Below are 16364 nucleotides of genomic sequence, written 5' to 3'. Positions count from 1 at the left end.
TGAGGACTGACTTTTTTTATGTCATTTTAAATAAATAATAAATAAATAATAATTATAATAATAAAAATAATGATAATAATAATATTAATAGTAATATCGATAATGATAATATAAAAAATAAATAAATAAAGATGTACGTTCGAATTGCTAATAATAATTAATAATGATATTAATAATAATAATAATAATAATAATAATAATAATAATAATAATAATAATAATAATATTTTAAGGCATGTTTTCATCCTGCGAGTTTGGCCAAGGTTTTCTATTGTTTATGAAAAAGATTATTTTTATCATGATATTGTTGATCTGAATAACGACCTAAGTTCATTGAAATGATAATTAAGAATTGAAATGATTATCAATAATAGGATCAAAAAAAAATATCGAGGTTTTTACACTCGAACACCTAGTGAAATGATCATTTAGATTTTCTCATTTAGATTTTGTAGTATAAACTAAGATTTATCTAAAGAAAAATGATAGATACTGAGAATTCTTTAAGATATTAGATATTACTATCAAAAATAAACATAAATATGCATATTAAATAGATTAAGTAAATAAAAAATGATTCGAATGTGAAGGCTTAATTAATAGTCATTAATTAACCGAAAATCGGTTAAATTGAAAATTACGCTTTATTTTCATTTAATTTCAGCGTGTAATCTGCCAAAATAATCGATAATAACATGAAAAAAAAAAATTGATAAATTTTAAACTAAAATGTATCATATAACAATATAAATCATTATTATTCTCAGTGACATAATTATTAAAAATAGAATTATTGATTCTAAAAATTTCCATATATATTTTTTATTATGATCATTATTTTTACTATCGATAATAGATTGGCAGTGAATGCTAAGTGTGATGCTTGATGAATCGATGAATCTCATGCAAATAATAAAAAAAAAAAAAATCATAAAAAATAAGATTCTAATATCACCGTATTTTAGTGATAATTTAGTCAAAGTTAGATCTATACAAATTCAAGAGAAAGAATCGACGATATATATGATCGTCAGTGGAATTATAAATCAACAGTAGACATATCGTAGAACATAACTATTTCAAAGAGGTAGTACTATCGTTGTTCCGTTGATAGTTTTTATAGATTTTATTATACCATGACCGCATCACGTGTTCTTGCTAAATGTTCATTTATTTGCTAAAAAATAAAAATGAACAACTAACTTATTAACAAACAGCATCACCGATAAATTTGTCAAATTTAATATTGTAATATCTGTAACTCAATATTGTTTTGTTTGTTAAAAATGTTAGTTTCTTATTTATCAAAATGTATTTGGAAATGCATCGCTTCTAGAAAATAATTCAAAAGTTTAATAGAGTTTATAGTAAAATATCTAGGAAATCTTTTCCATAATTTAAAAGAAAATTAATATTTTATATTTAATATTTAATAAAAATTTACATCTGTATTAATTGTGGAATTAAAAAAATAATGAAAATCGAATATGGATTTTGATTAAATATTTTATATTGATTTTTTTTATATTAGAGATTTATATACAGATGTAATTATTTTATGAAATTATTTTAGTGAAATTGAATGATTCAATTTCACTAATTGCTAAATAGAATTTATTTATTATAAATTGTTAAATAGAATATATATATATAAGTTGATATGATTATTAGACAGATCTAATAATCTAAAAATATAAATTCCTTAGGAAGATCAATATCGATCTTTTGAAATTTACAAATAAAATTTCTAAATTTTATGTTTTCTACAACACTTAAAAAAACAAAATAATCTTGAAAGTTCCACGGGACGCGGTCATGTTTAATCAGGACTATTTTTCTAAGTTGCAAAGCATAATAAATAATGTTATATTATCGTTATTACACATTCATTGAGTCAAATCACCAGACAAATAAAATCACGTGATCAAATCTAGGGAAATCAGGGTCAACAATTTTTACGTAAAATAGAAAGCTATTTTTTTCGCATATTAATTCATTCACGAAATTATTCATTGTTAATTACATAAACATTAACATTAATATTAAAACAACGAACATAAATTGTTGAAATAAAAATTGTTAAATATTCAATGAAATCCAATTAATATCCAAATCATGAAAATAATCAATATAGATAACGATGATGTTTAATGAATATTTTAAATTATTTATATGAATTGATAATGCTAATATTTCATTTGCTAATACTTAATTTATACGTGATTTATTTTGTTTCAGATGATTTGATCCTGTGAATGATGTATAAAGTATATTATATTGATATTTTAACTAGCCGAATATGTAACTATGAGATAATGTTGTATCAAACATGGTAAATGAACTGCATTGCTACATATAATATAAATATGCAGATACCTTTGTAATATCAACTATCAACTAATCGTGCCGGTTTGCACTTGAGGTCAGTGCACGCGCACACTGCGACGCATTTATTAGCATGATAATTAAAATTGAAATAAAAATAAAAAGCAAAAAAAAATATGAACGGGAATTAAAAAATCGTAAAATATGATTTTTTATGATGATTTCGAGTTGCAAATACGTGATTTGAAATTCCAGCGTCGATCGATTCGCGATCGAGGAAGTACAACGGATATGAAGTCAAAGAAAAGAAAAAGTCCTAGATGCGTGTAATACAAAGCTGGAACTACATTAATGGATAATGTGCTGTGTGTGCGCGCGCGCGTCTGTGTGTGCATGAATGAACAAGAATAAAAAATAGTATGATTACGGTATTGGTTTTTGACCAGAGAACAAAATTAAAAATATGAATCGTTCTGTCAGTCACCTTACATATATTATATAACATCATATTACTATGCTGCCATATGATATAAGTATATGTCTACAGTAAGGAATATATTACTAAAATATTATAAATAAATATGTTATAAGTACCTTGTGATCGATTTCTTAAATTCAAAGATTTAATTCTTATTTTTAGTTTTTCTTTTTTTTTATAATTTCATAGAATGATTATTAGCAGTATAATAAATATTTAAAATATAAGAATTTATTTTTTTTTTTAATAATATTATTTCGAAAATTTTATGTAAAAATGATGGATAATTTTAAATTTCTTACTGCTATGTTCTACATTAATATAAATTAAAAAATGTTTTACTAAATGGCGCTTTACGCGATTAAATAATTTCGTAGTTTGTTAAACTAGTAAAAGATGATTTAGTGATCAATTACGCTTATAGAGGGAAGTGTAACTTACCTACAGACTTATCATATAGTTTAACACATAACCTCAATGTTGCAATGTCTAAAATTTTTAGAAATTTTTGTGGAAATGTATAACGTATACGATATTGGATTTTTATATTCTTTGTGATTATCATCGAATTGTTCAGTTTTTGTTTCTCTTTAACTTTACAATTATTTAAACATGTAAGCCTATATTTTGAGGTTATGAATGAATTTCATTATTTATAAGAAAATATATTTTCCTTTTATATGTACGTAAAATTAGCGAATAGTTTTATATTTAATGATCAAATTATTAAAAACCAGACATTTTTTTAACATTATATTTATTGAATTTTTATTTTTTCAGATATTTTTATTGTCTATAATATAATTTATGTTTTATTATGAAGCGACGTCAAAGAAGGCCTGTTTTAGAACTTAATCAGTCTCAATCTGGTTCTCATGAAGAATATATACAAAGTAAAGATATATAATATTTAAAAAATTTTTATTATTAAATAGATATTTTTATTTATTTATTATTAAAAAGTTATATAAAATATAATTTTAAAAAAATAAATTTTTAGTAAAAATTATATAAGTTTATAGATACAAATTGAAATTTTATATATCTTATTACTATGTTTTTTAGACAAACGCAAACATATAAATAATGATTATCAAGGACAAAATGTACCTGTTAATCCATTGGCAAATTTACTTTGTCACTATAATTCAGATAGTGATACTGAAGATTCTAAAAAAGATTATAAATTAGATGATCAGGTTAATAATTTTTTTAAAGTAAGTAAAATCTTGGAATTATAATTTTTTAAAGAATATGCAAAAGTATAAAATAAATTAAATATTTGGAATTTTATAGGAAATTCAATTAATTGCACCTAAGCAATCACTTTCAAAGGAATCTAACAATGTTGCCTTAACAACAAATTCTAATATACATTTATCACACCATATAAAGCAACAAGCATTCAGTAAATTTTTATTATATTCATTTTTAAATTTAAAGGATATTTTTGCAATATTTTATTAATAAATATATTTTTAGTGTGGCGTGAATGTTTAGATGAATCTTCAGGTTATCCTTACTACTGGCATATTGAAACTAATGAAGTAACATGGGAAATGCCAGATGAATTGCGATATTTAAAAAATAATGTCAAAACAAGTTCTATTATAAAATCCCAACCAATGCAAGAATCTCATTGGGTTGATTTTTCATCTGTTACATGTAATTAAATTTTTCAATATGTATAAAGATATATAAAGATATATAATTTATAATATACATTTCTATAATCTTTTCAGACCAACAACCTCATGAAAATATACCAGAAGGTATGATACCAAGGGAAGTAGTAGCTCGAAATCGTAATAGATATATTTGCAATGAAACTGTCCAAAAGCAAGAATTTCAAACTGATCAAGATACTGCAAATACATCTGATACCATGGATAATGATTCTGATGATGGGTATAGAGTTAAAATATAAATATTTTCTTATAATTAATTCAATAAATTTCTTAGAAAAAAATTTAATGATTTAGGAAGATAGAAATGATTACATCTTATGGGAGTGATGAAAGTGATTCAGACACAACTGATGACAATCTATTAAAAAATAATACATCTTCTATAATTGAATCAAAGAATATAGATTCAGTAGTAAAATTAAGATACAATGAAAAATATTCTTTGCCGCTTCCTTTAATGCAATCACAATTAATTTCTCAAAATACAAATCATAAAGAAGAAAAAGACAATGTAGAAGAATCAGGAAAAGAATTGGATTTGAAATCAATTGAAGGAACAGAAATGAAATACTTAAAAAATCAACAAAATGTAGCTCAAAGATTAAATGAATGTGTGGATAAACCTAATGATAATCGATTTATTATGAAATCTATAACAAAAAAAAACAATAGCAAACATAACATTAATTCTGATGTAGATTTTCGCATTTCTTTGGTACCTGGTTATGATGAAGATTCAGATGTTGAAGAAGAAGTTAAGCAGGAAAAGAAAGCTCTATTTCCAATTCCTCAAATCGATGAAATCACAGAAAATGTGTCATCATATAAAAGTACACTTGATGATGATCAAATAATAAATAATAATGATGATATTAATATTGAAAGAAAAAATGTACTAGAACAAAATAACGAAGATATTTTGGAAAAATTGGAATGTAGAGACGATTCCGGAACTAAATCAGAAGAAGATATACAAAAAGGAAACAAATTTATCGATAATTTGCATCGAAATAAGTATTTTCAAAGAAAAAAACGGATTGCATTTGATGGTAAGAATATTTTATAAATTAATAAGAGTTATTAAAAAGATTAAATTCAAATGTAATGAATTTTTTCAGTTCCATCTACAAAAATAAAAATAAATGATGATAATGAAGCAAATAAATCGGAAGGAGACGTACAACGCGAAGAAATAAATTCTTCTGATGAGCATTTTAATGAAGTTCGAGTTGACCAACAAGAAGAATCTAATTCTGTAATCGAGAATGTAGAGGAAAATATTTCAAATTTCAAAAGTGAATCGAATAATATTGAAGAAGAAATGAATAATTCAGAATCAAATAATGAATCTAAAGAAAATGAAGAAGAAGTTAATCTGTTATCACAAATCATACTTGAGAAATTGAAATTTTTATCGGAAGGGAAACCAGGTGTATTGCCAGTTCAGTTAATGTCTATTCAATTACAAGTAAATAAAATTCTTATCTCAATTATTTCATTCATAAGAAATAAATAATTATAAAAATATGGTATATTGTATTTCAGACATTATTTGTTGCATGGGAGGCAGGTTGTTTAGAAAAGAATTATTTGCGAAAATGGTTGTGTGACACCAGTCACGAATTGGAACGCTTGGAACAAGATGCGGCACCATCTGGATGGCTATGTCAGTGGGATAGGTATAGTATACCATCTAAAATTTGTGTATTATTTCATATAAATAAACATGAATCGTATCAAGACATACAAGACATCGTGTATGTATACACGTCATTATTTTAAAAATTTTCAAGTCATATAATTTTCGCACGTATCGTTACAGTGAGATATTAAATGGTGAAAACGAATGGTTAAAACTTTTATTTCGAATTAATTTTCTTCATAAAATTATTTTGAATTTGAAAAAAATACATGTCCAAATTTCTTTTGCTTTGAATTTCTTATGTATGTTTAAAATGTAATGTTTAAAAAATTAAATAGAAAATTTTTATATTTTTATTAAGAAAACAAAAACTTAATCAATTTGATTTTATCAATTTCAGAGTAAAACTTTACAAAATTTCTTAAAAAGTTTTTAGGATCATTAATTTTACTTATATCCTTAGAAAAAAATATTTAAATCAAATCTAAATTCATTGAAATCTTATATAAATGTGCGAAAGATACCGCGTTATCATAAATAATAATGAAAAGATAGGTCTGTGTTTAGAGTGGAGCCTTAAAGACCATATGTGTATTATATATCTAAAATTTGATGAACAAAATGTATGGAAAAATTAATAAACTGTTAGTGATTTAAAACATGAAGATTATAATATATCCAATATATTTAAATATGTCAAGAAACAAAATTTTAAAGTAACGAAAGAAAACTTATTTCGGCTAAGTGAAGAAACAGAAACTGCATCAAACAGTACAAGTGGATAAAATAATTCATAAAAATATAAAAATCATTAAAAATATAATCATGGAATTTTTAAATTGAAAAAAAAAAACATAAATTATGTAACTTAAAAAAGCTACTTACTATCTTAAGGGAATAGATGAAAACAGGGAAGATCGTTGCTGGAAGGAAATATTAAGTGTTAAAAGAAGTTCACATCAAGTTAACTCAAGTTCTTCTTGGATGAAACCTCATGAAGAAACTCAGAATCTCAAGAAATTATATTCGCCGAAAGTTATCGAGTAATTGGAATAACTCAAGGAATACCAAAGTTGTTAGTCGTGTATTAAAATAACAATACTTGTAGACAATCGTAACATATATGTTATAAGAAATTACTTTTTTCTTATATTACATTCTATGTATATATTTTTAATGTCATATATATACGTCATTTGTTTCTTGTTCAAAAAATACATTCCATCATATTTAACAATTTGTTTAAATGTGGCGATTCAAAGATGTTTCCCTTAGTTTCTCAACAAGTGCACATCATCGTATATCTTCGAAAATCATTTTCTGGCCCTTGTGCCTTTAATTACACACATAATCAATTCACTTAATATTTCGCTAGCGTAACGCAGACGTTGTCGACGTAATTCTCAATGTTCGTGTTGCGGAAGACAGCGGCTTCTATGTAACTGCTAAGTAACACTTAATCCTTTTGTAATAAAAGGGCCTCGCTGACTTAATGGCACGCCGAGTTGCAGGTAGGAGTATTAACTGATTGTTTTCTAGCTAATAAATTGCTTCAGAACTCAAGGAGAACGTTCCTTTCATGGAGTAACGTCTCTCTAATGTTTGTTAATGTAAAAAAAGTATTCAAATAAACCTTTTTTATCTATCATTGTATTATATATTTTTGCGGGCTTTTTTCCAGGTCGCATAAGCGATATTATTACCAGAACACTACCACTGGAATTACACAATGGACCTATCCAGATACTAGCATCGCCGGTGGAGCTGAAGAAATGGAAATTTGTTCCACACCTCCTCCAATGGAAGAAATTATTATACCTGGTATAATGAAATTATTATTATAAGTAATTTGTATAATATATATTTCTTTCATATGTATTTATATTTGCCAATAGAAGAAGATGGACTAAGATCAAAGCCAAAGGAATCACAAGAGGGTGGTGAGATAGCTGAAGATATGATAATTCTAAGGAACAATGACATAGAAGCTCCACCTCCACCTCAAATTTCAAACCCAAGCCCCCCTCCGCCACCAAGAATTTATGCAGAAGATTTAAAAAGAGACAAGAGAAAACAAGATAAATGCAATGAAAATTTGAATGATAAAAAACATTTGGGAGAAGGTAAATCTTTGCTAAATAAATTTTTCTTTTAGAATTATCTTATAAAATTTTAAATCTAATTTAATATATTTTCTTTTCTAGAGAGAACAGCAATTACAGAAATAAAGCAATTGGAAAATTCTACTGCATTATCATCTGCCTTATTATCACCTCAATCTTCTAATCTTGTAAAAGTAACTAGCGCGGAACCTCTGCCGCCAGGAGTAGATTTAACCGAAGCACCTTACGAAATATCTGCAACAGCTTTAAAAAGAATTATATATGGTGCTGTGCAACCATCAGGTAGTGCTCTTTATGATACAACTGCAAGAGATCCAACAGTTTCTATTCTAAGTCATCCAGCGGCAATAGTACAAGAACATTATCTTCAATATCCAGCATATCATCAACATTTGCATGCTGTATGTTATTAAATAGATTAATATATAGTAATTATTAATCAGTAAGTTCTACAATTAATTTTTTATATTTGTTAAATAGCCAGCGGCCTTAGTACTTCCACATAAGCATAGTGTGCAGCCTGCAATTCAACTAATACCTGACTATACTCCAATATATACAAATCATAAAGTCATTGAAAAACCGCCAGTTAAAACAGCAAAGGAATCTCTTGTATCTGCTTTAGATTCATTTTATAATGATATTGCACGTATAGAAAATGTCGAAGCAGAAAAAACTTCTCAAAGACAAGAAAATCCAGTGGAAGTGTCTTCTTTATCAATAGAAGAAGTAAAAATGGAAACTGAACAAGAATCTATTCCTTTTGAAACTACTGTAAAAGAAAAAAAAAGAAAAAGGGTAAAATATAATAAAAAATAAAATTATAAATTTCATAAATTATTAATTATGAAAAAAATTAATATTATATTATTATTTCAGACAAGAATCGGTATTAGTAAGAAACATAAAGAAGTGTCTAGTATGGTAGCAAAATGGCAAAAAGTACAACAGAATTTTGAAAATACATAAATTGGTTAGTTAATCTAATATTTAAGTGATATTTTTTTTAAGAAATATATATATATTTTACGTATAAAATTTAATATTATTTTTTTAGCTGCAACTTGGTGATATTTAATTCATTCAACACAAATAGCGCACTATACTTTTTTTAGTATAGTGTTTCTGTACCTGTAATTAATATTATTATCCTATGCACTTTTTTTTTATCTTTAAAATTCAAGAAACTTAACAAACGAAATGTGAAAAATAATGTAAAAATAAACAGTTTCTGATAAATAATGTAAATTTTAGAGTAGAACACATTTTTTTTATTTTTGTGTAGAAAGTATAAATTAATTTGAATGCTCATTAATTATAAAAGAAACATATTATCATGATTTATAAGTATTTGAAATAAAAAAGTATTGTAATTTAATCATATATAATTCTATTATTTTTACGTGTTTAGATTTATATTATATATTTTTCATAATTTAGAATTTTATTAGTCTTCACTGAATCATAAAAGAAAAACGAAGAAAATGACAATCGCAAAAGAAACAGCTAGAAAATTCTACATCGTTACTCTGCTTTATTATATTATTATTACTATGATCTTAACTTTCCAATCTTAAATGAAAAATGATTAAAATTATTTTTGTTTTATAAAGATTGAAAAACAAATAATCGTCTCTTAAAAGTATCGAAAATTATAGATTTCAAATTAATTACATATTTTTAAAATATGTTTATTTTTAAAAGTAGTGATTAATTATTTGTTTAAAATTTTAAAATTAAAATAAAATAAAATATTATGATTATTCTTAAATATTCGTGATTAAAAAATTTTAAGGAAATTACTAAAGAATTCAATATAATTGCAAAAATTTATTTATAATATTATATTCGTTACATAATTTTTTTTGTAATAATATGTATATATGTGATTAATAAAAAAAGAAATATATATATATATATTATATAAAAAATAATTGTAAAATTCATAGTTATTTAAATTTCTATTTTTAATTTCAATTCTATAAAAATTTAAATATAATGAGGTTAATAAATGAAATTAAATTATAAATTTTTAATTAAAAAAAATTATTTTATTTAAAGTTTTTAATTTTAAAAATGTTTAAATTTAATAGTTTTTCAAAAGTTTGTCAAAATCATAAGTGAATGGTTATATAATCCAATTTATCATTAGGTAATGTAATAAAAAAAAAATAAAAAATATAATGAGTACTTCAAATATTAATGATAAAAAAATAGTAGCATCTGAATTACGAAAAAAACTTACGCAGGATCCAAATTTAATCAATCCTTGTTTAGAGGTAATATTACTTAATCTTTTAAGGTTATACGATTTCTATTTTTATTTATTAAAAATATTAAAAAAAAAAGTTAATTTCAATATTAAATCTTAGAAATTTATAAAGGAATAAATAAATATACATTGTAATTAATAATTTAATAATTTTTGTTAACTTTAGAAGTTCATTAATAGATTATTATTTAATCTTAAAAGTATATACATATACATAATTTGTTTTATTATATATTTTTTTATTTTTCTCAGGAATATAATTTTACTGCAAAATGTTTAGAAAAAAATAAATATGATTATAATAAATGTTTACTATATATTGAAAATTACAAAATCTGCAAAAAATTTTGGGTAATTGTATATGCATTTATTATTATATATAATTATCACATTGAAAAAAATGTTTTACACATTTTATTGATATTTTAGGCAAAGATAATAAACTACCGAAAGATAAAAAATATAAAACCTTATATTCCTTTACCAGAAGAACGACAAAAAATAAAAGCAGAATATTTACAATCACAAAATAAATAATGTCTTTTATATAATTTTGACATACTGAAGAATTTTAGTCATATAATAGATTTAAATTTTTTTATTATTATTATTATAAAGGATTAATTCAGCCTTATTAATTAAATAATAATAACTTATAAAAATTTGCTGAAATTTAATAAATTAATATTTTACTAACATGCATATTCATTTGTAAGGTTTATTATAAAATATTTTTTTTAAGAATGTATTTATAATTTCTTTAAATTTATATAAATAATTAAAAACAAAAATGTCTTAAATCTAATTATTGCTTAATTTAAATTAATTTTTAGGTTTAAGAATAAAATATTTTTTTATAATTATTATATTCGTAAAATGAAGTTAATAATGATCTCATTCGTTTAAATTATATATATATATATATATATATATATATATATATATATATATATAATTTTATAGTTTTATTATAGTTATTATTATAGTTATTATATTTAATTATAATTATCAAATAAAATAAAATAAAATAAACATATGTGATTTGCATTTTTAATTATATTATCAATAGATTAAAAATATATAAATAAAATGTACATATATAACTTTTAGGAATAAACAAAATATAATTTATGTAAAATAATTGCTTTTATCTTTGGCAAAAACGAAGATTTGAGGAATAATACATTATACATATATTCAATGAATTATTAACAATATAAACTTATAAACAACATGTTATTACATATGAGAAAAAATTAAATATCGAAAGAGTAAAGTTATATAAGAATACTTCAATTAAAATAGATTACACAGTTTTTGTTGTTGATTACTATTTATACAAGTGTATTCATAAATATATTTCAGTTAAAAAATTTAGCATTTCGTAGTTGTTTCATGTTCACTAATTTTTTTTTTAACTATTTATATACATATACTAAAATTTATTACCACTAACATTCAATTCTATCTAAAATTTCAAACAAATACGAATTTGTTTTTTTTTATAAAATGTAATATATTTCCATACAGAGTATTTCTAAAATTGTGATTATTAATAATATGAAATAGACTAATAATGTATTAAATTGACAAATAAAAAATTTAACTGAGTATTCATATAATCATTTCAAATTTTATGATGCAATCATTAAATGGAATCAAATATAATTATCAAAGAATCAATTAAAATTTATAATAATATACCTTTTAATATACTTTAAATAAATTAATTTTTTCATTATTACTTATGATTTACTTCTAAAACGTGGGAAATATTACTTGATTTAGATTAGATTGATGTTTTAATTCATAATTCATTTATAGAAATAAAAAAGTAATTTAAATAATAATTGAAATTTACATTCTTTTAAAATCTGCTACTGTCGTCACGTTGTGCATATATTTTTCAAAAATTAATTAAAATTATTAATATGTATTTGTATTATATGTATTTCGATTGTAATAAATCGAAATTAATAAAAAAAAAGAATTAATTATTATAGGATTTCTATGTTAAAAGAATTATACATTTCTGATTATGATTTTATATATTTTTCCCACGTTAAAAATTTTTTTATTTCATTTTAGAAACATGAAGTTACTTTTTTGTCAATTTCATTAACTAATCCTCGACTTCTTCAATCTAGTTCAAAATTTATTGATTTATCATTCGCGTTTTATTATAATACACGAAATTTTGTACATTTGCAAAGATATTTCATTATTGGGAACTGATTACTATATAATATAACATATACATGCATTCTTACTCAAAATAAATAATCTCTTTTATGTATCTTATTACAGATGTACCAACATTATATCCATTTCTTATATTCATCCGTATATCATTCCAACTTGCTCAGAGTTTTCATATATTATGAAAACTTTTTCTTTTAATAATTATTTTAATAAAAAAAAATTTTTGTATAGATCTTTAAAAATTTAGAGTTAAAATAACTCTAAATTTCTAAAAAGGAGAAAATATTGAGCAAGTTGGATATATAATTTTATTTCTCAGACAATACATATTAAAAACGAAGAATTCGATGTGCATTCAAAGCTAGAAGCTTCGCATGTGCAAAAATAAATATTCTACGCACAGTCAGAGTTACGAACAGAAAAATTCGTTAAAAATTATTATGTAATTATATCAATAATATAAGATTAAATTGTTTTATCTCTGCAAATGAATAATTAATATTATGTAACAGGTATTTCTTCTTTTGAATATGATCAGTGATGATTACCATATTTGAATGAACTGTTACTATCTACTGTTGAGTATTTGCATATTTATAATCAAAACGCATTTTTTTCTTATTAATCGTAATTTCAAAATTTCTTTCTGCTCTATACTTACTTGTTCGTAGCTCTTTTCGACCGTTTGTTCATATTTCTTCGTTTTTAACATGTATCGTCAGCAAGTAGTCAGTCTGTACGATCTTTAATACGGAATGTATAAATACGGAAATGACGACACATTTGACGTACCTAAAGAAATAATAACTTATTATTAATAATCAAATACTTTGTTTAAAATACTAAAATAAATCTTACCACACATGTTCCATAATGAATATGTGCTAATAAAGCTATAATGGCAAGAATATATGTAAACACTAAGTCTATGTTAGGTAAGATAAACGAGAACACTGCTGCAATTGCTATAGGTAGTAATATCCATGATAATAGTTCACATCTAGTATTGCTCATTTGTGATACAATTAAACGACACTGTAAATTTTAAAAAGCATTAATTTTTAATAATCATAATTTCGTATTAATTATCTGATATCTTTCTCTTACACATATATTTGAAAAGATAGTTCCAATTACTAAAAAAATTATTCTGGGATCTTTCTCTATGATATTACTAGGTGAATGGACTACCCAAATTGTTGAAATCGTAAAGAGTATTGCTAAAGGCAATAAAGGTCTTATAGCATCTACAAATGTTCGCATTTTACCAGTTTTATCTCTATATGATCTAAAAATTGAAAATATTTTTTAAGAAATCATGAATGAAAAACAAATAATATCAATTTAATTGCACTGACTTGTATATATTCCACAAAACCACAGGTAAACTAGATACAATCGCAGTAACATAAAGTAATATTTCAAACATTACTCCCACTGGTATACCACCAGGAAAAACAATTTTCCAAGTTCTATGTCCTCCTATACTAGATATGATAAAAACAATAATAGTACCCTAAAAAATTTTAAGTTTTAATTTTAATTTTAATCATAAATTATTATATTATTTTATTTGTGTATTTTATTAATAATTTACTAAATATTTTAAAATAGAAACTTACTACCATAGATAGGTCATATCCCCAAGGAAGGAATAATACTCCTGTATTATACTTTTCCCAATGAGTCAAATAGAAACTAATAAACACATTCCATAAGATGAAATACATTCTTAATGGTGATACACTAAAATCTGTCCGCCCAAAGACTGAAAACATACAAACACTAATAAACATTGTTGTCCAACTATCTAATCCGTGATCAAATAATTCTCCTAAAGGTCCAGATGTTTGTGTACGTCGTGCTTGTTTCCCATCAATACCATCTGCAAAATGAATGTTATATTAAGTATAATTATTTTATAAGTAAGTTAAGGATGAAATTATACTTACCAAGAGTATATGCCATAAATACATTGAATGCACCTAAGGCAAAAACCCACCTTGGTATAGGGGGATATTGTGATTTATCATCACTTGATGCATATAAATAATAATCATAAAATGCAAATAATGTAAAGTTGAACACAGTAAAAAGAAATCCAAAGAAAGTTAATACATTTGGAGCAACCCATTTTGGACAGTACTGAAAGAAAATTTTAAATCAATGTAGTTAATTTTAAAAAATTAATTATAAAAATAAGTTTTAATAGAAAACATACATGAACTACTTTATTCCAAAATGGATGCATAATGTATACACTAAGAGGACTTGTATCCACTGAGCTGTACTGAAAATATAAAAATTGATTAATTATAATAAAATTCATAGATTTTTAAATCTTTTTTTAAATCAATTATCCTTAATATTATAATTCTTAAAATAAAATAAATCTAAAATCAAATTTAATGTATAAATGAACTCTACATTTTTATAATTATAATATATATTATTTATATATTTATTATGAAACAATTATTAATTAATAAATCAAATAATTCAAATAATTAAAACAAATATTTATAATTAAAATTTTAGTAGTATAATATTATTTTAGTAATATAATGATATATCAATAAAATAGTAATCTTCAAATGATAATAAGTAATACAATTTCTTCAATAATTAATACATAATTTTATAAAATATAATAAAAACAACTATAACTTAATTTCTAAAAAAATCTTATTAAAAAATATTTTATTAGATTTAAGAAGTAATTTATAAGAATTTTAATTATAGAAAATAAATTGTAAAATATCATTAAAAAGGTGAAGATAATTATCTACATAAGAAACTTACTTTATAAGTTTCGAAGCCGGTAAGATGTTGCTCAGTAAGATATTCAATTTCAAAATTTAATTTCTGATACATTGTAATGCGAAAAATGCGTCTAACCACTATGTTTCAGAAGGATGTACTTCAATCCCACTATGGAATCAATTTATTCTATTTCACTTCATCGAAATGTTATTCCCTCAAAATATTGTTCATGTATCTAGGTTATAAATATACAGATACAGAAACTTGTATTTTCACAAAGCACGTGCTTGCTGTATCGTGGTTTAGTGAGCGTCAATTCATGGTAACATCGATTTATATGAACAATATATACTCAAAAGTGAGTATTTCTTTGCGGTATGCGGAATTTCTGAAGGCTAATTCTCACGTATGAGTAAAGTCACGGTTAATTTAAATGAAATTAAATGCGAATAGTAAAATAAAATTTTATTTATGAAACTGCGTATTGATGGTATTATTTATTTTTAAATTGATTTGAAAGTAGGCGTATCCTTAGAGAATATCTTGTTAGATAATGGTCCAAGATAATCCATTTGAAGGGGTCAGAATTGTATATATATATATCTCAATCTAAATATTTTACTATACTAATTATATTTCAATATTTATTGAATAAAATAAAAAGTGTGAAATTATATAATAAATAAGAATGTTAACATTTGAATTACAATATTTAAATAATCTTTTATTGGATTGCATTGGACATATGTAACGAAATTATTAAATTTACTATTAAAATATTTTTAATTAGATGATATTACGATTTATATATTATTATATATTAAATTATATTATATATTATTTATATATTAGATTATATTATGATTTAAAT

At 23.0% G+C, this 16364-nt stretch overlaps 2 protein-coding genes across 6 annotated transcripts; one reads left to right on the top strand and one right to left on the bottom strand.

Moving 5' to 3' along the window:
- Nucleotides 1-1720: 1720 nt before the first annotated feature.
- Nucleotides 1721-11230, top strand: LOC100866182 (uncharacterized). 4 transcript variants are annotated; one of them, XM_031915733.2, is made up of 17 exons: nucleotides 1721-2871; nucleotides 3584-3696; nucleotides 3869-4020; nucleotides 4100-4211; nucleotides 4286-4468; nucleotides 4546-4711; nucleotides 4786-5540; nucleotides 5610-5959; nucleotides 6037-6170; nucleotides 7815-7954; nucleotides 8032-8256; nucleotides 8338-8657; nucleotides 8737-9054; nucleotides 9136-9229; nucleotides 9314-10535; nucleotides 10781-10879; nucleotides 10958-11230. In XM_031915733.2, the coding sequence occupies exons 2-14, from the start codon at nucleotides 3621-3623 to the stop codon at nucleotides 9223-9225; spliced, it is 3021 nt and encodes a 1006-aa protein (XP_031771593.2). In that variant the 5' UTR covers nucleotides 1721-2871; nucleotides 3584-3620; the 3' UTR covers nucleotides 9226-9229; nucleotides 9314-10535; nucleotides 10781-10879; nucleotides 10958-11230. The 4 variants fall into 4 exon arrangements, with proteins under 4 accessions (XP_031771593.2, XP_086773433.1, XP_086773434.1 ...); XM_086917307.1 differs by having other exon boundaries at nucleotides 1723-2871; nucleotides 8029-8256; XM_086917308.1 differs by lacking the exon at nucleotides 1721-2871 and adding an exon at nucleotides 3201-3485 and having other exon boundaries at nucleotides 8029-8256.
- LOC100867008 (ethanolaminephosphotransferase 1) lies at nucleotides 8277-16048 on the bottom strand. 2 transcript variants are annotated; one of them, XR_015295108.1, is made up of 9 exons: nucleotides 15533-16048; nucleotides 14952-15020; nucleotides 14683-14875; nucleotides 14353-14615; nucleotides 14089-14246; nucleotides 13838-14018; nucleotides 13589-13765; nucleotides 13392-13522; nucleotides 8277-8499 (listed from the first exon to the last, which is right to left on the bottom strand). XR_015295108.1 is itself a non-coding variant. In XM_003692517.4 (8 exons), exons 1-8 carry the CDS (start codon nucleotides 15602-15604, stop codon nucleotides 13460-13462), a joined length of 1176 nt encoding a protein of 391 aa, XP_003692565.2. In that variant the 5' UTR covers nucleotides 15605-16048; the 3' UTR covers nucleotides 12666-13459. The 2 variants fall into 2 exon arrangements, 1 of the variants encoding a protein (XP_003692565.2); XM_003692517.4 differs by lacking the exon at nucleotides 8277-8499 and having other exon boundaries at nucleotides 12666-13522.
- Between the last annotated feature and the right edge of the window lie 316 nt (nucleotides 16049-16364).

This window comes from Apis florea, unplaced genomic scaffold (assembly GCF_048593485.1).
Source record: "Apis florea isolate Af1SG1 unplaced genomic scaffold, ASM4859348v1 contig_2201_pilon, whole genome shotgun sequence".
NCBI lineage: Eukaryota > Metazoa > Arthropoda > Insecta > Hymenoptera > Apidae > Apis > Apis florea.
The sequence above is the reverse complement of the archived record's forward strand: the minus strand, read 5'-3'. Positions and strand labels throughout refer to the sequence as shown.

What these genes read in the sequence shown, in the direction of transcription:
- LOC100866182 (XM_086917307.1), top strand. Translation starts at nt 3,621, where the DNA reads ATGAAGCGACGTCAAAGAAGGCCTGTTTTAGAACTTAATCAGTCTCAA. An exon ending in AGGTTAATAATTTTTTTAAA is followed by an intron (nt 4,021 to 4,099) that starts GTAAGTAAAATC and finishes GGAATTTTATAG; the next exon opens with GAAATTCAATTAATTGCACC. An exon ending in TGATTTTTCATCTGTTACAT is followed by an intron (nt 4,469 to 4,545) that starts GTAATTAAATTT and finishes TAATCTTTTCAG; the next exon opens with ACCAACAACCTCATGAAAAT.
- LOC100867008 (XM_003692517.4), bottom strand. Translation starts at nt 15,604, where the DNA reads ATGTATCAGAAATTAAATTTTGAAATTGAATATCTTACTGAGCAACAT. An exon ending in TTTGGAATAAAGTAGTTCAT is followed by an intron (nt 14,876 to 14,951) that starts GTATGTTTTCTA and finishes ATTTTCTTTCAG; the next exon opens with TACTGTCCAAAATGGGTTGC. An exon ending in GTTTTGTGGAATATATACAA is followed by an intron (nt 14,019 to 14,088) that starts GTCAGTGCAATT and finishes TTCAATTTTTAG; the next exon opens with ATCATATAGAGATAAAACTG.